Source organism: Phalacrocorax aristotelis, chromosome 26, assembly GCF_949628215.1.
Source record: "Phalacrocorax aristotelis chromosome 26, bGulAri2.1, whole genome shotgun sequence".
In the NCBI taxonomy this organism is placed as follows: domain Eukaryota; kingdom Metazoa; phylum Chordata; class Aves; order Suliformes; family Phalacrocoracidae; genus Phalacrocorax; species Phalacrocorax aristotelis.
Genome location: NC_134301.1, coordinates 2,604,411 through 2,624,601, shown reverse-complemented (window position 1 = coordinate 2,624,601; position 20,191 = coordinate 2,604,411). Strand labels below are relative to the sequence as shown.

The 20,191-nt window shown below is 62.1% G+C and overlaps 3 protein-coding genes across 12 annotated transcripts in view; 1 reads left to right on the top strand and 2 right to left on the bottom strand.

Moving 5' to 3' along the window:
- The window catches only part of SPATS2 (spermatogenesis associated serine rich 2), a 32,351-nt gene extending 22,944 nt beyond the window's left edge, over positions 1-9,407 (bottom strand). The window contains exons 1-4 of one of the 10 annotated variants that reach the window (XM_075075757.1): positions 8,974-9,402; positions 7,795-7,923; positions 7,528-7,666; positions 219-529 (exon numbers count right to left, since the gene is read on the bottom strand). In XM_075075757.1, coding sequence (XP_074931858.1) covers positions 219-243 — 25 coding nt within the window. In that variant the 5' untranslated portion in view covers positions 244-529; positions 7,528-7,666; positions 7,795-7,923; positions 8,974-9,402. The other 9 variants (XM_075075759.1, XM_075075762.1, XM_075075763.1 and 6 more) reach the window with 9 other exon arrangements.
- Positions 9,408-9,809: 402 nt separating this feature from the next.
- DNAJC22 (DnaJ heat shock protein family (Hsp40) member C22) lies at positions 9,810-11,993 on the bottom strand. Its single transcript, XM_075075770.1, has 3 exons — positions 11,891-11,993; positions 10,633-11,515; positions 9,810-10,412 (listed from the first exon to the last, which is right to left on the bottom strand). The coding sequence occupies exons 2-3, from the start codon at positions 11,419-11,421 to the stop codon at positions 10,233-10,235; spliced, it is 969 nt and encodes a 322-aa protein (XP_074931871.1). The 5' UTR covers positions 11,422-11,515; positions 11,891-11,993; the 3' UTR covers positions 9,810-10,232.
- A 5,984-nt stretch (positions 11,994-17,977) lies between these two features.
- C1QL4 (complement C1q like 4) lies at positions 17,978-19,599 on the top strand. The gene is made up of 2 exons (XM_075075523.1): positions 17,978-18,046; positions 18,387-19,599. Exon 2 carries the CDS (start codon positions 18,934-18,936, stop codon positions 19,597-19,599), a length of 666 nt encoding a protein of 221 aa, XP_074931624.1. The 5' UTR covers positions 17,978-18,046; positions 18,387-18,933.
- Positions 19,600-20,191: the final 592 nt, after the last annotated feature.

Sequence of the window (20,191 nt, the reverse complement as noted above, 5' to 3'; positions counted from 1 at the left end):
GAACTGTCCAGCTGGACAACTGAAACGCTACTAAAAATGTCACAAAACCCAACAGGTTATACGATGTCACCGAGAGAGTGACAATGGGCTGTCAAGGGACATCAGCAGCCTTGAAAGGAGTACAGCAACAGCAATTAACCCCTTCCCTAATTGATAACTTTGGAATCGATAGTGCTGCTTATTGGCATTTAATTATATCACATTCACATGCATCTTACCTTTTGTATTTTGCTTTTTAGACATCTCGGCGTGTTTGCTCTAATGTCCAGCTATACAGGAGGGGGGAAACCAGAGTCCTCGCCCTTGAGCAACGTAGCTGGCAGCCGCAATTCACAGACCGCCTTGTATCAACGCGGGAACGGCAGATATCTGGTTCGGGATGGCAAAATCCCAGCTGCGAGGGCAAACGGGGTCTGGAGTTGTCAGAAATCTGCTGACAGGCCAGCAGAGCACTACAGCTCCTTCCTCTGAAAAGCAACTTCTTGTCACGAAGCCTGACTGCAGCAGTTGGTATCGGTCTTTTCAGGTTCTGAAAAAGAAAGAAAAAAAAAAAAAAAGAAAGGAAATAAGAAAATTGCTACTGTACTAACCACTGCATACCGCGAGTCTCCCGGCTTGTCAGAGCTGTCTTGCTCATGCTTTTTAAGAGTAAAATTTGTATTTTGTTTAAAGGCATGGTGAAACAACTAGCCAGCATTAAAAAAAAAAAAGCAACATTAAATATAAAGCAACAAGATCCTTCCAGACTTGGAACAGTTTCAACAGGCTTAATCCAAAGCTACAGCAAGACACTGTCACTTAAGCATGCAAGCAGTAGAACCAGGGAGGTTTAGAACCCGTCGTAAAAAAAAGAAAAGAACATATTTACACAAATGCCAGCGTTTACAGATGCAAGAGCCATCAGCCACGGGACCGAGAGCGTGGCTCCCGCACTCCGTGACAGCGCGAACTCCAGGATCTCTCGCGCGTTAACACAGCCGGCATCCCCAGGCAGGCAAAATTCACGCTGCACCCGTACAAATTTGAAACGCTTTCTCCGCTTATTTCGGCGGAGCACGAAGCACAAACCTCCCCCGCCGAGAGGGCGCAGGGGCAGCTCCGCGTGGCCGTACGTACGGGTATTTCCCTTGTGCTCCCGGCGCTCCTGATTTAAGGAGCCAGCGAAAGCAGGGGCGGCAGGCACCACATCAAGTACGATGACAGGTTAAACAAAGAACAACGGGATACACAAGGTAAGGAAACAATAGGGACCTCTCTGCCACGGCAGAGCCACCGAACCCCAAGGAAGGATCCAAACCCCAAGGAAGGATCCGTCTCCCGCTACAAAACCTCAAAGGCGAATTCACAATGGAGCGGGGAAAGCACAAAAGTTGCCCTTTCAAGATGTAAAACGGGGGTAACTGGAGACAAAACATTTTCATGAACAGCAGGAGACCTTGTACATTTTAGCAAAACCCAGACGCTCTTGAAAATTCAGTGACAGCGCTGAGAAACGTGCACCTAATTTGCTCCAGAATTAATTAGAAGTTCAACTCCCGTCCACCCCAACCATCAGGGTTATTTTTAAGGGATAGGGTTTACAAGTCTGAGGAATGCAGCACTGCTCCAGCAACACAAGAACCGGCAGGGCTGCCCCAGGGTTCGCCGGCAGGGTCCTAATGAGCCTATTTTGATTTAAAAACAGACGTTTCCTACCGTTAGAATGTTACCTTTATCAGCTACACAGGACTTCAGAACTCTTTTCTAACCCGTGACCCTAGCCAGCTAAGCCTGAGACAGAGTCCACACTAAAAGACCGTGCAAAGGAGTTTTTTACCTGCAAACAGGGTCCCAAAAGGGGAGGTGGTTACAAACTCCTGCCTCGCCGCCTTCAGCTCTCCGAATTAAATGCCTTCATTCGTTTCGATGCCTCAAGGCACTAAATTCCACCTCATAACAATCGTGGCATTTGAAACTCTGCTCAAAAATACAGAAGCTGGAGAGTTTAGCGAAGGATTAAGCTGCCGTATCGGGATGTGAGCGGTCCCCGAGCTCGGCGCCGGGAGACTGCCGGCAGGTCGAGCTCTGAGCTGCGCCGGCCGCGCTAGCGAGGCCGAAGTGCTTTGGTTTGCACGATTACACCCAAGTTTCACTTCCCCGCCTGACTGCTTTGTGCCCGCGACCAGGAAGCGCTCTGCAGGCACCTACCCAGAGCCTCCTGAGATTTAAGATAACGCTGGGTTGCAGAGAAGGAAAGTGCTCACGCACTGACTTACGATACCAGACACTAATATCTCCGGAATATATTGCTCAGAGTTTTAAAAACAAACAAACAAAAAAACCCACAAACCCACAACGATGCTTACAGTCCTCTTTATATTTTAATTTTTTAAATAAAGTCGAGCACGCTTTAATCCGGAGGGAGCCTGGAAACACACAGTTACTGACAAAAGCATGTGACAGTACTTTATGTGAACTCCCTCAAGTTGTCCCCAACTTAATTCACGAAACAAAGGAACACTTAAAAACTGCCTCTGCCTGTACGTCCCCGAACAGCAAATAACTGCAGGAACACTTCAGACAAAGTCTAGGAACAAGCTGTAAAAACTATAAGTTGCCAGTAAAGAAGTTACCAGGAAATCTCAAAAAGCCTGCAAAATGCTGCACCTCATCGCCCAAGAAATATAGTTTTACCCACTTCAAAGGAGAAAATAAAGAGTAATTAAGTCTTGGGGGGAAAACAAACAACATACAACAGGTTCTGAATTCCTCTTTGGCAAGCCGAATTTCTGAGCACAAAAGTAATAAAATAACGGACTGGAAACAAAACCCCACGGATGTGTCTGACGAGTACAGAACGGCAAATCTTTACGCCGTGATGATGCAATTAATATTGTACCCGACAGACCCCGTGGTAAGAACCCAGAGCCAGAGAGCCAAAAGCAGCTCCGGCTCATGCCCGAATCGGGGTTCGGGCTGCTGCGGGACCTGCCTTTAACTCGGCGCCTCTCACGGCAGATCGGCTGGAAACTTCGACGGGGCTGTTAGCTGGGAACCTTAAACAGATCGGCGCGAGAGGGCTGTAAAACAGACAAGCGTTTTTAAAACCCAAGTGGAAATTTCAAGACTGGTAAAATAGCAAAGGTTAACGCAAGTTCAAATAAACTCATTACAGGCGGCGAGCTCCTTCAGATAAGGGCAATATAAGGCTTATATGGCGCGCAGGACGCATCTATAGAAACGGTAAAGCATTGATACAAAAATGTCAAGAAATCTACCTGCAGGATTAAAATAAAATATTGTAGTTATAACAGAACTGACGGGGGAGCAATATAACCTGCAGAAACCCAACTCCCTCCTGCTACAGACCGAGCAGCCAAACTCCTCCCAGAGCTGCCAGCGCGCAGCCGACGACATAAAACCTTTCCAAATCGCGCTGGAAACATGCGTTATTGTTAAATGCGTAAATATCGGTATATTCCATCTAATTCAGATAGAAGGAAAACATTGGAAATCTTACAGACAGCAAGTCAGAAAGGAAAGGACTTCTAAATCCCCCACCCGCAGCGTTAGCTCGCCATGCTATTCCTGCTCCGTCTAGACAGGTTATTTCAGTAAACTTTCAGAACTCGATAGCTCCCTATTTGAAGGAAAAGAAGATAAACAGTGAGAAATTTGTCTGGATTTATATTTTTATTAGTCTTTGGAAGATGCTTTTGCTGAGAAACCCAGAGTTCTGAAGAATAAATAAATAAATCTGCTTCCTGGGAGGGTTTTTAGCATGGCGGGTGCGGTATCCCGGGCCGGCGGCACGGTGGGCTGTCCCCAGCTGCCGCCTCCCGCCCACCTGGAGCATAATTCACGCCGTACAGCAGCATCTGGCTAATTGGCTTTTGAATTAAGTAGTCCCTTACCAAGCAATTTTAATCCTGTTGAACAAGCACGTAAGAGTCGTCTCTGAGTACACACAACAGCGTTTCAGAAGGATAAATTGTCCTGTTTGTAATACATAATCATTCTCAAATAAAAATCCATTTTCCAGGACTCCAGCACCTCGGAGGACCCTGGTGTTTGCCTACGGCACTGGACCCCCCCCGGTAACGCACTCACGCAAGGAGGGAATTAACTCAATTTTATAGCGTGTCCTAAATAACCCAAGCGATGATTACACTAGAAATTCAGGAACTTACTCTACCCATCACAGAACAAGACTTGGAGGAGCAGGTTTAATACACCCCATGCGTGGAGGAACACCCCGACGTTCCTTTTGCCCTCGCCAGGCGCTGCCAGCCCCGACTCACGGCACAAGCACGGCCTGGTTTTTCCCAAACCTCCGCTGAATCCCTGGGGAATTTACACAGCGCTGAAACCCCGAGATTCGTGGGGGTTTTCGGCAAATACCTGTTCAGTTACAGCAGACCAAAACAAGCCTGTTCATCTCTCGCCTCCAACAGATGCCTCACTCGTTCCCGTTTGAAGAACTAACTTTTTTTGCCCTGAAACAGACCACGAAACACATCAGGCCAGCGTTCTAATCAAAGCCAGGCGGCTTCACTACACCAAGGACGGAAGCGCACCGCTCGGCGGCCGGCGCAGCACAGGCACGACTGCAACTTGGGCTTTTTCTTTCTTTCTTCCCCCCACCACCCCCCCCTCCGGCCCTGAAATTGAGACAATTGGTTTCCAGAAGCTCCTGCCGCCAAGCGTCGGCTCGGTCGGGGCGCGGGCTCCTCGCCTCTCCCAGCACGGGTCTGGGAAGGTCCAACGCCGCCAAATCCCTGCCTGCACAAAGCAGCTTCTCTTCCCACCCTGGACAAGTCCTTTCACCGGATGAAGGATCATAAAATCATACGATACAAAGAACCATTTTAGGATTTTTTAAAAAAATAGTTTCTAATATCACTCTTGGGGTTTGGTTTTTTCCTCAGTATTTCCTCAGGAATGAACTCAACATTTAACCTCGGAGATAATTAGCTGTCTATATTCTGTTTAAATCCACACATTTATTGTTCTTTCACCGAATGCATTATGCAGAGCACGGCTGGGCATTAGCTATTCTCAAACATCTACCTCTTATAAGCCAATTGTGTATCGTTTTGCAGCACAAAGAAGTAAAAGTCTGTATTTCTATAACAAAACACTCCCCTGTCTATTCCGATGATGCTACAAAACCCCTCCCGGAGTATTTACAAATACTTAAACAAGATAAAGGAGCAGACCACCGGGTTTCGTGGTCTTCAGGAGGGGCCTGCGGTGCCGGCTGCGGGTGGCACGCTGTTTTCCACACTCGCTTGCCACATAAACGGGCACTGGGAATTGCTGGTGGGATTTCTGACGCTTTACACAGCGACGCAAGCGGAGCAATTCGGCAGAAGCGCAACGCTCGAGTTGGACACCAAATTTTGCTTTCCTGAGGCAAAGATCTCTTTGCACTTTGTCTTCTGGTCCTCCCTCCATCCAGTCAAAGCCTTCTGTACCCCCTCCTGACCAGCCTGCCCAGGAGGGAACAGCGCAGCGGAAACTCACGCGTGTGTGTTTGTGCTGGGTAATTTTGCGTGTGTGGCTACTATTTTTAGACTGTATTTGCCAGCGTTGTGATCTGGAAGAGTCGCACAGACTTGCCAAGAATTGTTTCATACTTCAGAGGATAAACGTGTGTCTTCTGGATTAAATTTTACTTTTTACAATGTATCTAAAAACCAGAAGCTTTTGAAGAGAAGGAAGGGGAAAATAACAGCAAAGGCAGCAGAAGATGCCACCTCTCATTGCCCCACTTTAAGTGGGGAACACACCTGCCGTCTCCCCCAGTTTAAATGGGGGGAATGGAATTACTGTAGTCCTACCTGAAACCTTCCCCTCTCCCTCAGCGTTTTCTTTGATTATAGCTGATCTCCAGGTCCGATATCCCAAGACATAGCTTGAAAATAGCATTAAAAATAAACCCTCTATTTTAGTTGCCAGATCTATTATCTTGAAGAAAAAACGCAGTACCTATATATCCTCTTCAGATTGCAAGTCGCCTTTACAGCTCCTTTGTCCTGAATCCAACAAGAATCTTCTGCTTAGGGGTTGCATGGCTCAGAAAAATCATAAAATATTTAAATGCCCCTTGAAGAGTAAGCTACAATTAAAAATAACCCTTATGCATTAGGCAACTCCTGCAAGAATTTAGTCTGGCAAACCTGAAATGACAGTAGCCTCAGCAGACACGGCTGTGGCCACGTATACGTGACATACGGCAGAAAGGCTGCGGAAGCCACACACAACTTTCACAGGGATTGCATCCCAGAGGTACGGCGGGCCCCGTGCGCTTCGCTGGCCCAGCCCGCACCAGCTACATAATTAAGGGAGTATTGCAATAAAGGAAATAAACGCTGAGGCCCCGAGCAACGCTGTGTGACAGTGGGAGAGCGATATGGACCCGAGCGACCCCAGCGGGGACGTCCCACGCCCCCCAGCCATCGGGAGGCCCAGCAGGCTGGCGGCACAGAGGGAGAAGAGAAGCCGCAGCACTGCTGGACCCACACTTCTTCCCCTCCACCTTTCAGGAGGCAGAGCCGATACCGACCGCAGGCGCTTCCCGGGAGATTCTGCCTTTACTCCTCAAGGCGAGTGCAGACGAGGCCGCACTCCCCCACTCCGTCTCCCCGGGGCAGATTACAAGGGAAGCAAGCAGCTCGGTGCCAGCCACAGTCAGAAGTTACAGGGCTCTCACACCAAACAGATGCCCGCTGCCCTTTCTGCTCCACCAGACCACCTCCAGGTCCCAAAAATCCCATGGACTCAGGCCTATGCTCCAGCTGCCTAACGGGGCAGCCCCAGCTCGTGTGGGCAAGTCCTGCTTAGAATGCACAGACCCAGGGCCAAACAGAACGGCAAAGCACTCCGCACCCTCTACCTGTAACTTGAGAGGCAAAAGACCTCAAGATCTACAACACCTCTAAAGAAAGATGTGGCAGCCAGAGCTTTCCAACAGAAGCATCCAGCGGGAAATGCAGCGCAAAGGTAGTGAAAAGTAGTCATTATAAAAAGCTAAAAATCATGACAATAGCTACCAGGCTCTGGCAGACACTGAAGCAGATCCCACAGGTAGTCTGCAGGGAATTTTCTGTCAATTGTTCCAAGTTTACCTCCCATCCCGTAACAAAGGCTCCACACAGAGGCTTTTGTTTCTGTTTCTGCATCTCAAACTCATCTCAAACTCCTTGGACTGCCCGATGATGGCAAGCTGCTTTGCAAGAGAATTGATCAAATTGATCGGACCATCACCCCTCACAGAGGATCATTACACCAGGGGAGCCACAAAGGCACCCTCAGAAAGGAACCCCACATCCCTCACAGGATTTTCTCCCCTCTCCAAACCAAACAAAATCCTATTCTTCGCCTTCCTTCCTATGGAACCTCGGTGTAGGGCTCGTCTCTGCGGGGAAGGAGGCGTCACAAACTCTCTGCAACAGCTCCCTCTGCGGATACATTAACGCCTCTTTTGCTCGCTCAGGAAGCTGATCTTCAAAGCACAAAACAAGAACAGCACCCACGGTCACTCACGGGGTGGAAAAGTGGGGACCAGGCACTGGAAGCCACCGTCTAACTTCCTGCTGGCTTGCTTCCTCGTGGAGAAAATCCTGAGTGAATAAGGGTGTGGGGGGGGTGAAGTCAAGCTCTACATGCGCTAAAGACCACAGGCCTGCGGAGGTATGGGGGGAAATGATATTTCCCTCTTTGCAACTCAGCCTGCTTTTCCCCACCCTCATTAGGTAATTATTTGTGATACGGTAACAGCGAAGGGCCCCCGAGCAGGATCTCCAAACACACCGGGAAGGATTCCGGCCCCTGCCTGGGCTTTATGAGCCGGGTGGGTACGGGAGGAGAGGCACGGCAGCGGCAGGGATGAAGGACAGCGAGTGGAAGCAATGGGCGAGCTGGGCTGTCTACGTGTCCCGGCTGCGGCATAAATAATGTATTAACGCTCCCGACCGGCCGCTCCCCAGCGGTCACGCCAGCCCCGCGCTCCCCCCTGCAGCCGGCCCAAGGCTGCACCCCCCCCCCCCGCGACCCCCCACCCCCTTTACCCCATGAGAAGCCCACCGCTCCACCCAGTCCGGCCAGCAAACCCCCTTCTGCAGCCGCCCTGGACCCCCACTGCCTGTGCCCCGTCCCCCACTGCCCGAGCCCCGCCCCCCCCCCCCACTGCCCGGGCCCAACGCGCCTTCCCCACACCTGGGGTGCGGGAGGGGGGCCCCGAGCCCCTCCGCTACCCAGGCCTTCTCCCAGCCCCCCCCACCCTGACACCCTTACCTCCCAAACCACCCACCCACCCCGCACAGGACACCCCACTCCCCTCACAGCACCCCTCCTACCCCCCCCCATTTCCCCGCAGCCCACCCCCCAGGCTTTTCTCTCCCCCACAGAGCGCCCCCCCTTCTTCTCACAAGGCCCCTCAGCCCCTTCTTCGCCCCTCCCAAGGCCCCTCTCGACCCCCCTCACCCCTCGAAGGCCCCCCCCGACTCCCCCACCCACACAAGACCCCTCATCCCCCCCACAAGGCCCTTCCCACCCCCCCACACCTCACAAGACCCCCACGGCCCCCCCAACGCCTCACAAGGCCCTTCAGTCCCCCTCACTCTCTCACAAGGCCCCTCAGACCCCCACGCCCCACAAAAGTCCCCTCCCGACCCCCCCAACCCCTCACAAGGCCCCTTAGCCCCCACAACCCCACGCAAAACGCCCCCGGGCCCCTCAACGCCTCACAAGGCCCCTCCCGACTCCCCCCAACCCCTCACAAGGCCCCTCTCAACCCCCCCAAACCCCTCCAAGGCGCCCCCGCCCCCCCAAGGCCCCTTCCGACACCCCCCACCCCACACAAACCCCCTTCCCCTCACAAGGCCCCCCACAAGGCCCCCCCCGCCCGTCGCCCCCTTCCCCGGCTCCTGCCCGCGCTGCTCCAGCCGGTCCCGGGCCCGGCCCCGCGGCCTTGGGGCACCCCGCACTCACCGGCCGTGGCGGTGGCCCCCCCCCGCCCCCGCCGCGACCCCCCCCCCCCTCACCTCAGGCCGCCGCGATGCACCGGGGAGGGGGGCGGGGGCCGCGGCCCGGCAGGAGCCCTCAGGCCGCGCCAGCCAATCGGAACGCGGCCACCGCTCAGCAGCCAATGACGATGCGAGACGGCCGCACAGCGCCCGCCCTCCTGGAGGATTTCACCAATGAGAAGGCAGGAAAGGACCGGCTCGGCCCGCCCTCCCTCGCCTCCATCCAGTCGGCTACGAAGCGGGGGCCGGGCCGAGCGCTCCTGGCCAATGAAGGGACAGAGCGGTGCCCCTGGGCGCGCTGAGACGCAGCTCGGCGCGAGGAGGGAGGCATCCCGCCAGCCAATGGCGTAGCGGCCTAGCAGACGCGACGGCGAAGGCCACGCCCTCTCCCGCCTCCGGCGCGCGAGAGAGGCGTGACCAATGTACGCCGAGAGCCAATCGGATCCAGCAATGCCGAGGCCCCGCCTCCCCACCTCCACGATGGGCGGGGCGGGGCGGGGCGGCGGGCGCCGAACGTGGACGGAAACTGCCGAGAGCCGCCGCCCTGCGGCGGAAAGACCCGAGCGAGTCCGGGAGAGGCCGAAGGTGAGGGGCGGAGGCGGTGGCTGAGTTCGGGGATCCGCGTGTTCGCGTCCCCGGTCCGCCCAAACCGACCCCGGTCCGGCCCCGCCGCGCCTGCCCCCGAGGGGGGACCGGGGCTACCGGGTTCGTCGTGCAACGCTCCGCACAGATCCCCGCGCAATGCTTTGCACAAGGTCATGTGCAATGGGTTGAACAAACCCCCATCCATTGCTTTGCAGACATGTTCATGCAATGGTTTATCAGCAGCCCCACGCGTGCTCTGCTGCACGACCCCTGCCCGGTCATGGAATCATGGGATCATTAAGGTTGGAAAGGACCTCTAGGATGAAGTCCAACCACCACCCCAACACCCCCATGAGTTCTAAACCACGTCCCCAAGTGCCACGTCTACACATTTTTTGACTCCCCCACCTCTCTGGGCAGCCTGTGCCAACCCCTGACCACTCCTGCAGTGAAGACATTTTCCCTAATATCCAATCTAAACCTCCCCTGACGCAGCTTGAGGCCGTTTCCTCTCGTCGTCTGGTCCCCACCACACATCGCACCGAGCAAAGCAACGAAGCAGCAGCGAGAGGGAAACCGTGTGTTTACAAATCCCCCCACCGCCCCTCTTGGTCCCCGGTGCAGCGGGGGCTGCCGGCATCACCCTGCCGCCGCTCTCCTGGGCCCCGCCAGCTCCTCGTAGGCCTCCTGCAGCTCAATGAAGCGCCTCTCGGCCTCCTCGGCATGGTGCCGGTTGTGATCTGGGTGCCAAAGCTTCACCAGCTCCCGGTGGCTCCGGTGTATGTCCTCGGTAGAGGCACCCGCCGGCAGGCCCAGGACCTGGGGGCAAAACGGACGTGCTGGGCTGGTGGTGGGGACCCTGCCGGGCCCCCCCAGGGTTGCGTGTGCCCTCACCAGCTGGAGGACACCCCAAAAAGGGTGTTTGCCCCCACCCAGGGCATGGGAGCCACCAAACCCTGTGGATCCCCCAGCACAGCATCCCACCGCAGCATCCCTCCCACTGCAGCATCCCCCGGATACCCAGCGCCGCACCCCGCACCTCGTACGCCCACTGCTGCCGCTCGCTCCAGCTGCTCGGTTTGAAGCCGGTGCCACCGTCCTGTGCCGGAGAGCCCCCGGCGAAGCCCAGGAGCTCTGCCAGGAGCCGGCCGGTGCGGAGGGGCAGGAGCAGGAGCTCAGTGGCAGCACGGGGCAGGGCCAGGAGGGTGCCCAGCACCCCCATGGCACCGCAGAGCCCGCGGCAGGCGAGCGGGGCGGCGAAGGCCAGGCATGCCAACCCCAGGTGGTAGAGCCGGGCGGCCAGCCGGGGCTGCGGCACCCCCCGGGGCTTGTAGCGCCGGTGCCGCTGCGCGGCGATGCTGGCGGCCAGGCTGGCGGGCAGCACCGCCAGCACCCGGCCCTGGAACAGGAGGGAGGCGAGGAAGGCTGCGGCCAGGATGCTGGGTGCCTCCGCCGTCTGGTCTCCCACCGAGGAGACCAGCTGCACCCCCAGACCCACAGCCAGGGGCTGCACCAGCAGCACTGGCACCCAGGGCAGCCCCAGCACTGCCACCAGCCCAAAATACATCCCCACCGTCACCTGCCCCACCAGGCGCAGGGGGCTGAGGGCCGGCACGGTCCCGCCGCGGTCCCTGGGTGCCTCGGCCCCGTTGGCGGCAGCCACCCAGCCGGGGAGGTGCCAGAAGTCCCAGAGCCAGCCGGCGCCGAAGCCACCCAGCGTCAGCATCCACAGCAGCGCGTGGCTGTCCCGGCCCAGGTAGAGGTGGTGCAGCCCCAGTGGCCCCCCCAGTGCCCACAGCCCGTAGGCCACCAGCAGCCGCTTGGCCATCCTCCACCCCAGCTGCGGTGATCGGCTCGGCAGGGCTGCCCTGGGGGGGGTCACCGCCCCGGCGGGCACTGGCACGGCCCCGGCATCTGGCACCCTGCAGGATGGACAGTGCAGTCAGGGACCCCAGGTCACGCTGTCCCCCCCTGTGCCAGACCCCTCCGGTGACCTGCCCGCCCACCCAGGGATGGTGCGTGCCCACCCGGGGTCCTGCATGCCCACCCAGGACCTGTGCATGCCAGCATGGCTTCCATGTGCCCACCCAGCACCCTGCATCCCCACCCAGGATGCCCAGGACCACCCAGGGTCCCACACACCCACCCAGGACCAGTGCACGCCCACCCAGGGTCCCCTGAGCCCAGCCAGCACCCTGTGAGCCCACCCATGGTCCCATGAGCCCACCCGGGGCCAGTGCACCCCTGTAGCCCCCCCAGACCCCTCATCGGTGGGGCTGCAGCCCACCCTGACCCACCTGTCCCCACAGAGCTCCCCGCGGCACCGCTCCCCCCGCCAGACTTTGCCCCGGCACGATGCCGGGCAAAGGGCACAGCATCGGCATCGCCGCGCCGGTGCGGGGACCTGGGGGGAGGAAACCGGCACCCCCAGCCCCGTACCCCCTCCCAGGGTGCAGCCGTCCCTGGCACGCCACAGTGCCTGGTATTGGGGTACCCGCTGCATGGTGGATGGGACCCCCCTGTGGTGCAGGGACCCCCCAGCCTGGCCCCCCCGGGACTCTCTGCAGCTCCTGTTTGCTCAGCCCGCGCCGCCGCCGCCGTGTTTGCAGGGATTAACCGGCTGCCGGCCGCCAATTTGGTCTCATCCATTATTAACGGCCCCGCAGCCGCCCTGTGCCAGGGGCTCAGCCCTGTTAGAGGGGTCTGGGGGGGCCGCAGACCCCCCCGCCAGCTCAGCACCCCCCAGGTGGTGCGACTGGATGGGCTTTGGGGGTGCATCACCCCCCCGCTCGCTGCTTCCCTGGGTCTGGATGGGAACCCCCCACCCTCCCTTAGGGTTTGGGGGTGCAATGGGACAAAGCCCTGGTTCTGGGGGGGGCTGAGAGGCCAGGATGCCTGGGTCCCCAGGGACACCCCGCAGGATGCCGGCGAGGGGTGCTGGCGGCCCCCCCGGCTCGCCTGCCCGTCAGGGCGAGCTGACAGCGGCCCCCCCGCGCTGCCCACCCTGCGCCTGGCTGCCTCCCTGACAGCGGGTCCCAGCGGACCCCGGCCCACGCTCTGCTGCCCCCGAGCCCCGCGCTGGGGGGGCCCAGCCCCACCACCCTGACTGGGGGGGGGGCACCCTGGCTTGGGTGGGTGCTGGACCCCTCACCAGAGCCCCCACGACCCCCAGGCTGGTGGGGGCTGCAGTGTCGGGCCCCCCCATTTTGGTGCAGCATCGATGCGAGGGGGGGACGAGGGGTCTCGCATCCCGATCGATTCCTTTAAGTATCTGGATTTAAAAATGTCAAATTTGCCTTTGGTGAGCAGGGCTGGCGGTCGATGGGGCGGGGGGGGCAGAGCCCCCCACAGCAGCCTCAGTTTCCCCAGGTGCCCCTGGACACACGGAGCCGGGGGGCTGCAGAGGAGCCCCTGGGGCATCTCAGGGTGCCCCAGCCCGGGGAGGGGGGCTCCCCCAGCGCCCCACGAGCGCCTGTTTGTGGGCGTAATTGGTGCCATTGATCAGCCCCGGCCACCAGCGTTTAAGGCATCGATTTTTGGAGCCTTCCTGCGAATTGAAGCATCTGTCATCGCCCGGGCGCGCGGGGACCACGGCCGGGGGCACGCGGGGACCACGGCTGGGGCCGCCTCCCGCCCGCCCCTCCGTGCAGGCAGCGGGGTTGGAGGGTCCCCAGCCACGAGCTGTCCCCTCTGGTCCCTGTGTGGGGCCATGCACAAGCACTGGGGACACACGCATGTCCCCACGCACGCATGTGCCATGATGCACACGCGTGTCCCAATGCACATGCATGCCCCGACGCACCCCACCCCCGCCTCCCAGCGAGGACACGAAGCACCCCCCCACCCCAACACCCACCCGCTGCAGCCCTGGCACCACGTCCCCACGCGCCGGGACACGGGGCACACACATGTGGGCGCACACGCGTGGGTGCCACCGGCCTGTGCTCGCGCGGCTGAGCCAAGCGCGCGCTCACACTCACACGCCGGAGCTCGGAAAAACCTGCCGTGGGGCTGGTTGAAGGCATCCGGCGCCTTCCTGCGTGTCACGCCGCCTTGTCAGTTTGCTGGTAATTAATGCAAACGCCGGGGCCGGAGTCCCTCCGGACTCGTACATCACTGCCAGCGCCGGCTGCGGCGCGGCCCTGGTACCCAAGTGCTGTTATTAGGGGAATTTTATATGTATTAGCTGTTGATGCACATTAATACATTAAAAATGTCAGCGGTGGAGGCCAGCTAATTGTCTGATTTAAATGTCTATTTGTCAGCGCCCGGCTCAGGTGGGCATGAGGCGAATCTGCAATGAGCCCCCAGCCCCGCCGGCGCGGGGGGCAGCACTGCGGGGGGGGGAATCCCGGCCCCCAGCACCCCACGGTGCGGCTGGGGGGTCCCGTGGGGCGGGGAGACCCAGCGTGCTGGCGTGTGGGGGGGCCCGGGCAGGTGGCAGGGGGGTGAGCGGGACCCCCGTGCCCCGGCCACCCATCTAATTGCCGCCCAGCCAGGATGGATTTCTCCACCCGACATCCTCTGCATCCGTAATAAATGCCACTTGTCCAGAGAATTAATCCAGGCCGGCCCGCAGCCATCCATCTCGGCAGGCGCTGGCACGCCGTGACGGACGGCCCCGCCGCCGGAGCCCCCGCCAGCACGGGGGGGTGCAGTCGGGAGGGGAAGTAAATCCCCCCCGGGATCCCCCGGCCTCCCCTTCCTGAGGGATGCCCCCCCGGCGCCGGGTGATGGGCTGCCACCGCTCTGGTCACCCCACAGCTGAGACCCCACAGCTCATCGCTGCAGTGGCCCAGGCACAGCCTTGCCCCCCCACGTGGGGCAGCCGCAGCAGGGCGGGGGTGGCCGTGGCTGGGCTCAGCCCCGGTGCAGGATCCAGCCCTGTGTGGGGCAGCCCCCCACGAGCGGCCGCAGGGCTGGGGCTCAGCATCGTTCCAGGGGGAGACTCAGGGCACAGATGTGACCCCCCTGAGCACCACTTGGCTCCAGTGCGATGTGGCTGTCCCTGGGTGGGGTGGGACTCCCCACCCTGACCCTGTCCCCACCCCTGAGCCCCCTGCTCACCATGTCCTGAGCCCCCACTGCCGAGGGGCAGCCGGCTCCGGACCCCTGACCCCCCCAGGCCCTACCAGCCACCTCCCAGCTGCCTCCTCACCAATTAGCAGCAGATGGTAGTGAGCCGGGGGGGGCAGAAGGGGAGGGCTGGGGGTGCCCAGGAGGTGCCAGGGCAGAGGGGGTGCATGGGATGAGGGCTGGGGGTATCTCAGGGTATGGGGGCACATTGGGGACTGGATGCAGGGGGTGACCTGGCTGGGGCTGGAGCCCACGGGGAGGGACATGGCAGTGACCCCCCCACTGGCACAGGCAATGCTCTGCCCGCTCGGCCGCTTCTGCCACCCCACAAACGGGGGCACCCGAACGGCCCCGGGACCCCGCGGTGCCACGGGCTCCATCCAGGGGCGATGCTGCAGCAGCGGGCCCGCGGTGCTGGCACACCGAACACCAGGGTCCCCACGGGCTCTTCACCGCCACCACACTAGGACAGCCCCGGGAGCGTCACCCCCAGCCCGGCCTCGCAGCCCCCCCCCGGCTGCTGGTTTATTGTTGCCGTTCAAGGACAATTTTCATCCAATTTCGGCCGGCCCGGTGGTGGGGCTTTATTGCAAACATGCCCTGGATGGAGCGCGCAGCGCCCGGCCGCCTCCAGCCCATCTATATTCATTTGCACAAGGCTCCCTCCCGGCCTGCGCGGCCAGAGCTGACATGCCAATCTGTCTGCCGTCCCGGCACGCCGCCACCACAGGGCGGGAAGCCTTTGGCAAAGCCATGGGGAGAGGAAGGGTGACGTCCCCCAAGCGCCGGGGACCATGCAGCGGGCACCAGGGACCGTGCACCGGCACTGGGTGCCATGCACCAGGTGCTACGGACCATGCACCAGCACCGTGCACCACGCACTGGGCAGTGCTGGGGCTCAGGGACCGGGCGCTGGGGCCGTGCCGGTGCTGGATGCGACCCTGCGGGGCCACACGCCGCTGCACGAGCCGGTGGGTCCTCAGGGGCTGCAGAGGCAGATGGTGAACGTGGAGTTGCCGGACGGCTACACCGAAGCCTCCCTCCCCGTGCCGGCACTGCCGGCCCCGCTGGCTGCCGCAGGGGGGACGGCGGGGACGTGGGGCCGCGGCGTTATGCATTTATTCATGCTCTGCGCCCCGGCACCGCGGCTCTGCCGGCTGCCTCCAGCCCCCGTGGCTTGCACCAGGCTCAGCTCCCAGCTCTGGCCCTGGAGCCACTGGCGCTGCGGTTGGGATGTGTCCATCCCCATCGGGGTGACCCACAGCATCGTCCCAGGTCCTGCCTGAGGACAGCGAGAGCCGCCAGAATGGGGAAACCAAGGCACGGCTCAGCACCGGGAGCCACAAGGGGCCAGGGATGTCACCTCCACGGCCGCTGGCACCCTCCCGGTGCCAGTGTGGGGTCTCAGCCCTGGCACTGGCCTCGCAGCCCCCATGGATGGGGCCGAGCCCCCACAAGCCCAGCCGCCTCTGCAGCAGCTGGGCACCGGAGCCAGGCCCAGCCCAGGAGCCGAGGGCAGGATCCGGCCCTGACCCCCCCCATCCCTCCCATCTCCCCGCAGCTGCTCTCGCTGGGGCTGACCTTTCTCGCCGCTGCTGTTTTTGCCCGCAGCCTTGGCTCCCACCCCTGCTCCACTGCCAGCAGGGCTGGGGGCAGCCGGGACCCCCCGGCGTCCCCTCGCGTCCCCACAGCCAGGGCCTGGGCACCCGCTCACCACCAGCTCTCGGTGCCTGCTAATTAGCTCTCGGGCTTCCCCTCGCAGCCTGGCTAATTAATTCGCTGTTGCTGCTCATTAGGATCAGCCGGCGGAGGGGGTGGCGGTGGCGGGACTCCGGCGTCCCCGGGGAGTGGCACAGGCGGCATCGATGGCACCTGGACCCTGTCCCCGCCAGGGCGAGCGGGGGAGATGCTCCAACCGCCGTAATTTGTTGCACAAACATTGCCGGGTTTTTCAGGATTGCATTGATCCTCCTGCATAAAGGGCCCATAAATCCATCCAATATCCCGGCTGATTGATCGCCGCCCTTTGGAGGGAGCTGGCCAGGCCTGCAAATTTAAAAACTATACGGATAAATTACACACACAGTCGCTACGGTGGGAGCATCTCCCCTGCCCGCACCCATGCACACGCATGCACACGCATGCACACGCATGCACACAACACGCACACGCATACACATGCAGGCGCACACCCCAGCGTGCACCCACGCGCACGCACAAACAGGGAGGGCCAGCCGCTGACACCGCAAGGACACGCGTGGACCTCTGCACCCAGACACGCGTGTGCAAAGCCGCCCCCAGGACCGTCCGCACCCGGTGGCTCTGCGCAGGAGGACCCCCTGGTCCCACGGCCCCCCGCAGGGGCACCCGAGGTGTCCCCGGTGCAGGGCAGCGCCGGTGCGGGGGCCGAGCGGGGGCCACCCAGGGCAGCTGGTGGCTCTTGCCTGGTTTCTCCGCTTTTCCCTGATATTTTCCTAATTGTGGGGAAGCTGTGGGAGAGGGGCTGCGGACGGCGGGGGCTGCGGGCGGCGGGGGCCGCGGCTCCTCTCCCGGGAGCGCAGAGGGCAAGACTTCATTTTGCATAACGGAGCAAATTCAGGCAAGATTTGAAAAGAGCAGCAGTAAATCAGCTCCCAGGGCACCAGCTCCGCCGCGGCGCTGGGAGCAACCGGGGCCCGATCCGGACCCCCCCAGCAGCCCCTGGCCGTATGGGTGCCCTGATAGCAGCAGGGAGACCAGAGCCCCCCCAGGGATGCTGGCTCTGTCCCCATCCCCAGGCTGGGAAGGGGTCCTGCACCCCAGCAGAGCCCCCCCGGCCTGGGGCTCCCTGGCAGCACCCGCGCATTCGGGGTGAGCCCTGCAGAGGAGCCCCCCAAAACGGGCCTGTGGCCACCAGCCCCTGCATGGGGCTGAGCAGTGCGGGGGGGGTCCTCTGCGCCCCCCGCCCCCCTGCCCGCGCCCCCCCGTACTCATGCACATCCAGCCCTGCGCTCACCCCCCCCGCAGCCACACGCACCTCCCCGGACAGACCCACGCAGCCCTTTGCACCCCCAAACTGTGCACGCAGCACCCCCCGCCCCCCCCGCAACCCCCCCGCTCACACACACAGATCTGTGCACACGCACGGGCACCCCCCCCCCCCCATTGCACACTCGCGTTTCCGCCCCCGTGGGCCCCCCCCGTGCACCCATCACAACCCTGCACGCCCTCCCCGCCCCGGGCACCCCCCGCGCTCCCGTCCCTCCCCCCCCCAGCCCACCCCCCCCGCCCCCGCCGTGCCCGGTGCCGTCGAACGGGGCGGGCGGAGCGGGGCTGCGGGGCGCGGCGCGGCGCGGGCGGCGGCCCCGGCACGTGGATCCCGGCGCCACGGGCGGCAGGTACCGGCGGGCACCGGCGGGGGGTGGGGTGGAGAGGGGCGGGGGGGTCCGCGGCGGGCCCGGGGCCCCGCGTCCCCGGGGACCCCGAGCGGGAAGCGGGGGCGGCTCCGGGAGAACCGCGCTGCTCGTCCCCGTGTCCCCGCCGGTGCGCACCGGGGAGAGCGCGGCGTGGGGCAGCGGCGGGGCCGCTCCCGGGGGAGGGGGGGGCCGCTCCCGGGCAACTTGGCGAGAAGTTGCCCCGCGCGTCGCGGCGGCTCCATCGCGGCTCCAGTCCCCGCTCCATCGCGGCTCCATCCCGGCTCCGGTCCCGGCTCCATCCCGGCTCCGGTTACATCACCAGCTCCAACACCGGCTCCGGTCCTGGTTGCATCATCGGCTCCGGTCCTGACTCCAACACCGGCTCCGGTCCTGGCTGCTGCAGGAGCTCCGGTCTCGACTCTGGCCCCGGTTCCTTCGCCGTCTCGGGTCCCGGCTCCGCTCCCGGTTCCATCATCGGCTCCGGTCTCGTCCCCTTCACCAGCGCAAGTGCTCCCGGCTCCGGCCCCGCTCCCGGTCCCACCCTCGGCCCCAGCCCTGCTGCGGTGACCATCCCCGTCCCCCAGCCCCGCTCCCGTCCCCACTCCCAGCCCTGCTGCCGGCTCCAGCCCCCGCCCTGCCGCTGTGACCGTCCCTGTCCCCATCCCCATCCCCATCCTCATCCCCGTCCCCACTCCCGTCACCCCTCCCAGCCCGGTCCCCGCCGGGGCGTGAGGCTCAGTGGGCGGCTGGGTGCCGTCCGCCCCCCCGGCACCACCATCGCGCCCAAGGGCGAGGAGGACCTGCTGGCGCTGGCCGCCTCCCGGCTGAGCCGCAGGAAGCGGGTGGCCGGGGCGGCCGTCGGCGTGGCCATGGTGCTGGTGCTGCTGGTGGCCATCCCGCTGCTGGTGCACAGCTCCAAGGCGGCCGCGCACTACGAGATGCTGGGCAGCTGCCGCATGGTTTGCGACCCCTACCCCGGCCCCGAGCTGCCCGCCGCCTCCCCGCCGCCCTTCCTGCCCGGCGCCAAGGGCGAGCCGGGGCGCAAGGGCCGCACCGGCGTGCGGGGTCCCCCTGGACCGCCGGGACCGCGGGGGCCGCCGGGTGAGCCGGGCCGGCCGGGGCCACCGGGGCCACCGGGTCCGGGTCCCGGGGGGTACATCCCCTCCTTCTACAGCCCCAAGATCGCCTTCTACGCGGGGCTGCGGAAGCCCCACGAGGGCTATGAGGTGCTGCGCTTCGACGACGTGGTCACCAACGTGGGCAACTACTACGAGCCCTCGAGTGGGAAGTTCACCTGCCCCCTGCCCGGCATCTACTTCTTCACCTACCACGTCCTCATGCGCGGCGGCGATGGCACCAGCATGTGGGCCGACCTCATGAAGAACGGGCAGGTACAGGCCAGCACCGCCGCTGGCACCCCCGTGACGGTTCCTCCCTGGTATCCCTGGTACCCCCACCCTGCTCCCCACAGCCCATCCCTCACCCTGTTCCAGCCCAGCTCCTCCACCCCCGTTTCTCTGTGCATCTCCACCTAGGTCCCCCATCCCAGCTCCCCCATCCCAGTTTTCCATCCTGCTTCCCCTGTCTTCATTTTCCCATCTTGTTTCTCCTCCCATCCCAGTTTTCCCATTCTGGTTTCCCTTAATCTCAGTTCCTCCCATTCCTGATCCCCCATCCCCAATTCCCCCCACCCGAGTCCCCACGTTCTGTTTCCCCCACCCAATTCCCCTGCCCCAGTTCCCACCCTCTTCTCTCCATCCCATTTCCCCCCAACCCTGCTCCTCCCACCCGAGTACCCCCATCCCCTCTCCGCCCACCCGGTTCCCCCTCTGGGACCACGGAGGGGGTGACTGGGGGAGCCACCCCACACCCATCCCCACCACCCGCCATCGCCTCAGCCTTGGGGACACAAAACCCCCATCCCCGGGGCTCCTGCCGCAGGGCCGGGGGGGGACACGCTCCCCTGGGAGCGCCAGGCTCGGAGCTGGCGGGGAGTGGGGTCTGGTGGGGCCAGCTGGGCTGGCCACCAGCACTGGGGGGGGACAGGCTGTGCCTCCCCAGCCAGTCCCTTTGTTCGCGAAGGCGCAGTCCGGCCGGCAGCTCCTGCACCGCCTCGCCCAGGATGCT

Excerpts from the sequence above, each read along its gene's own strand:
- DNAJC22 (XM_075075770.1), bottom strand. The coding sequence starts at position 11,421 with ATGGCCAAGCGGCTGCTGGTGGCCTACGGGCTGTGGGCACTGGGGGGG. Across the intron at positions 10,413-10,632 it reads GGCAGCAGTGGGCGTACGAG|GTCCTGGGCCTGCCGGCGGG; the intron begins GTGCGGGGTGCG and ends TTTTGCCCCCAG.
- C1QL4 (XM_075075523.1), top strand. The coding sequence starts at position 18,934 with ATGGTGCTGGTGCTGCTGGTGGCCATCCCGCTGCTGGTGCACAGCTCC.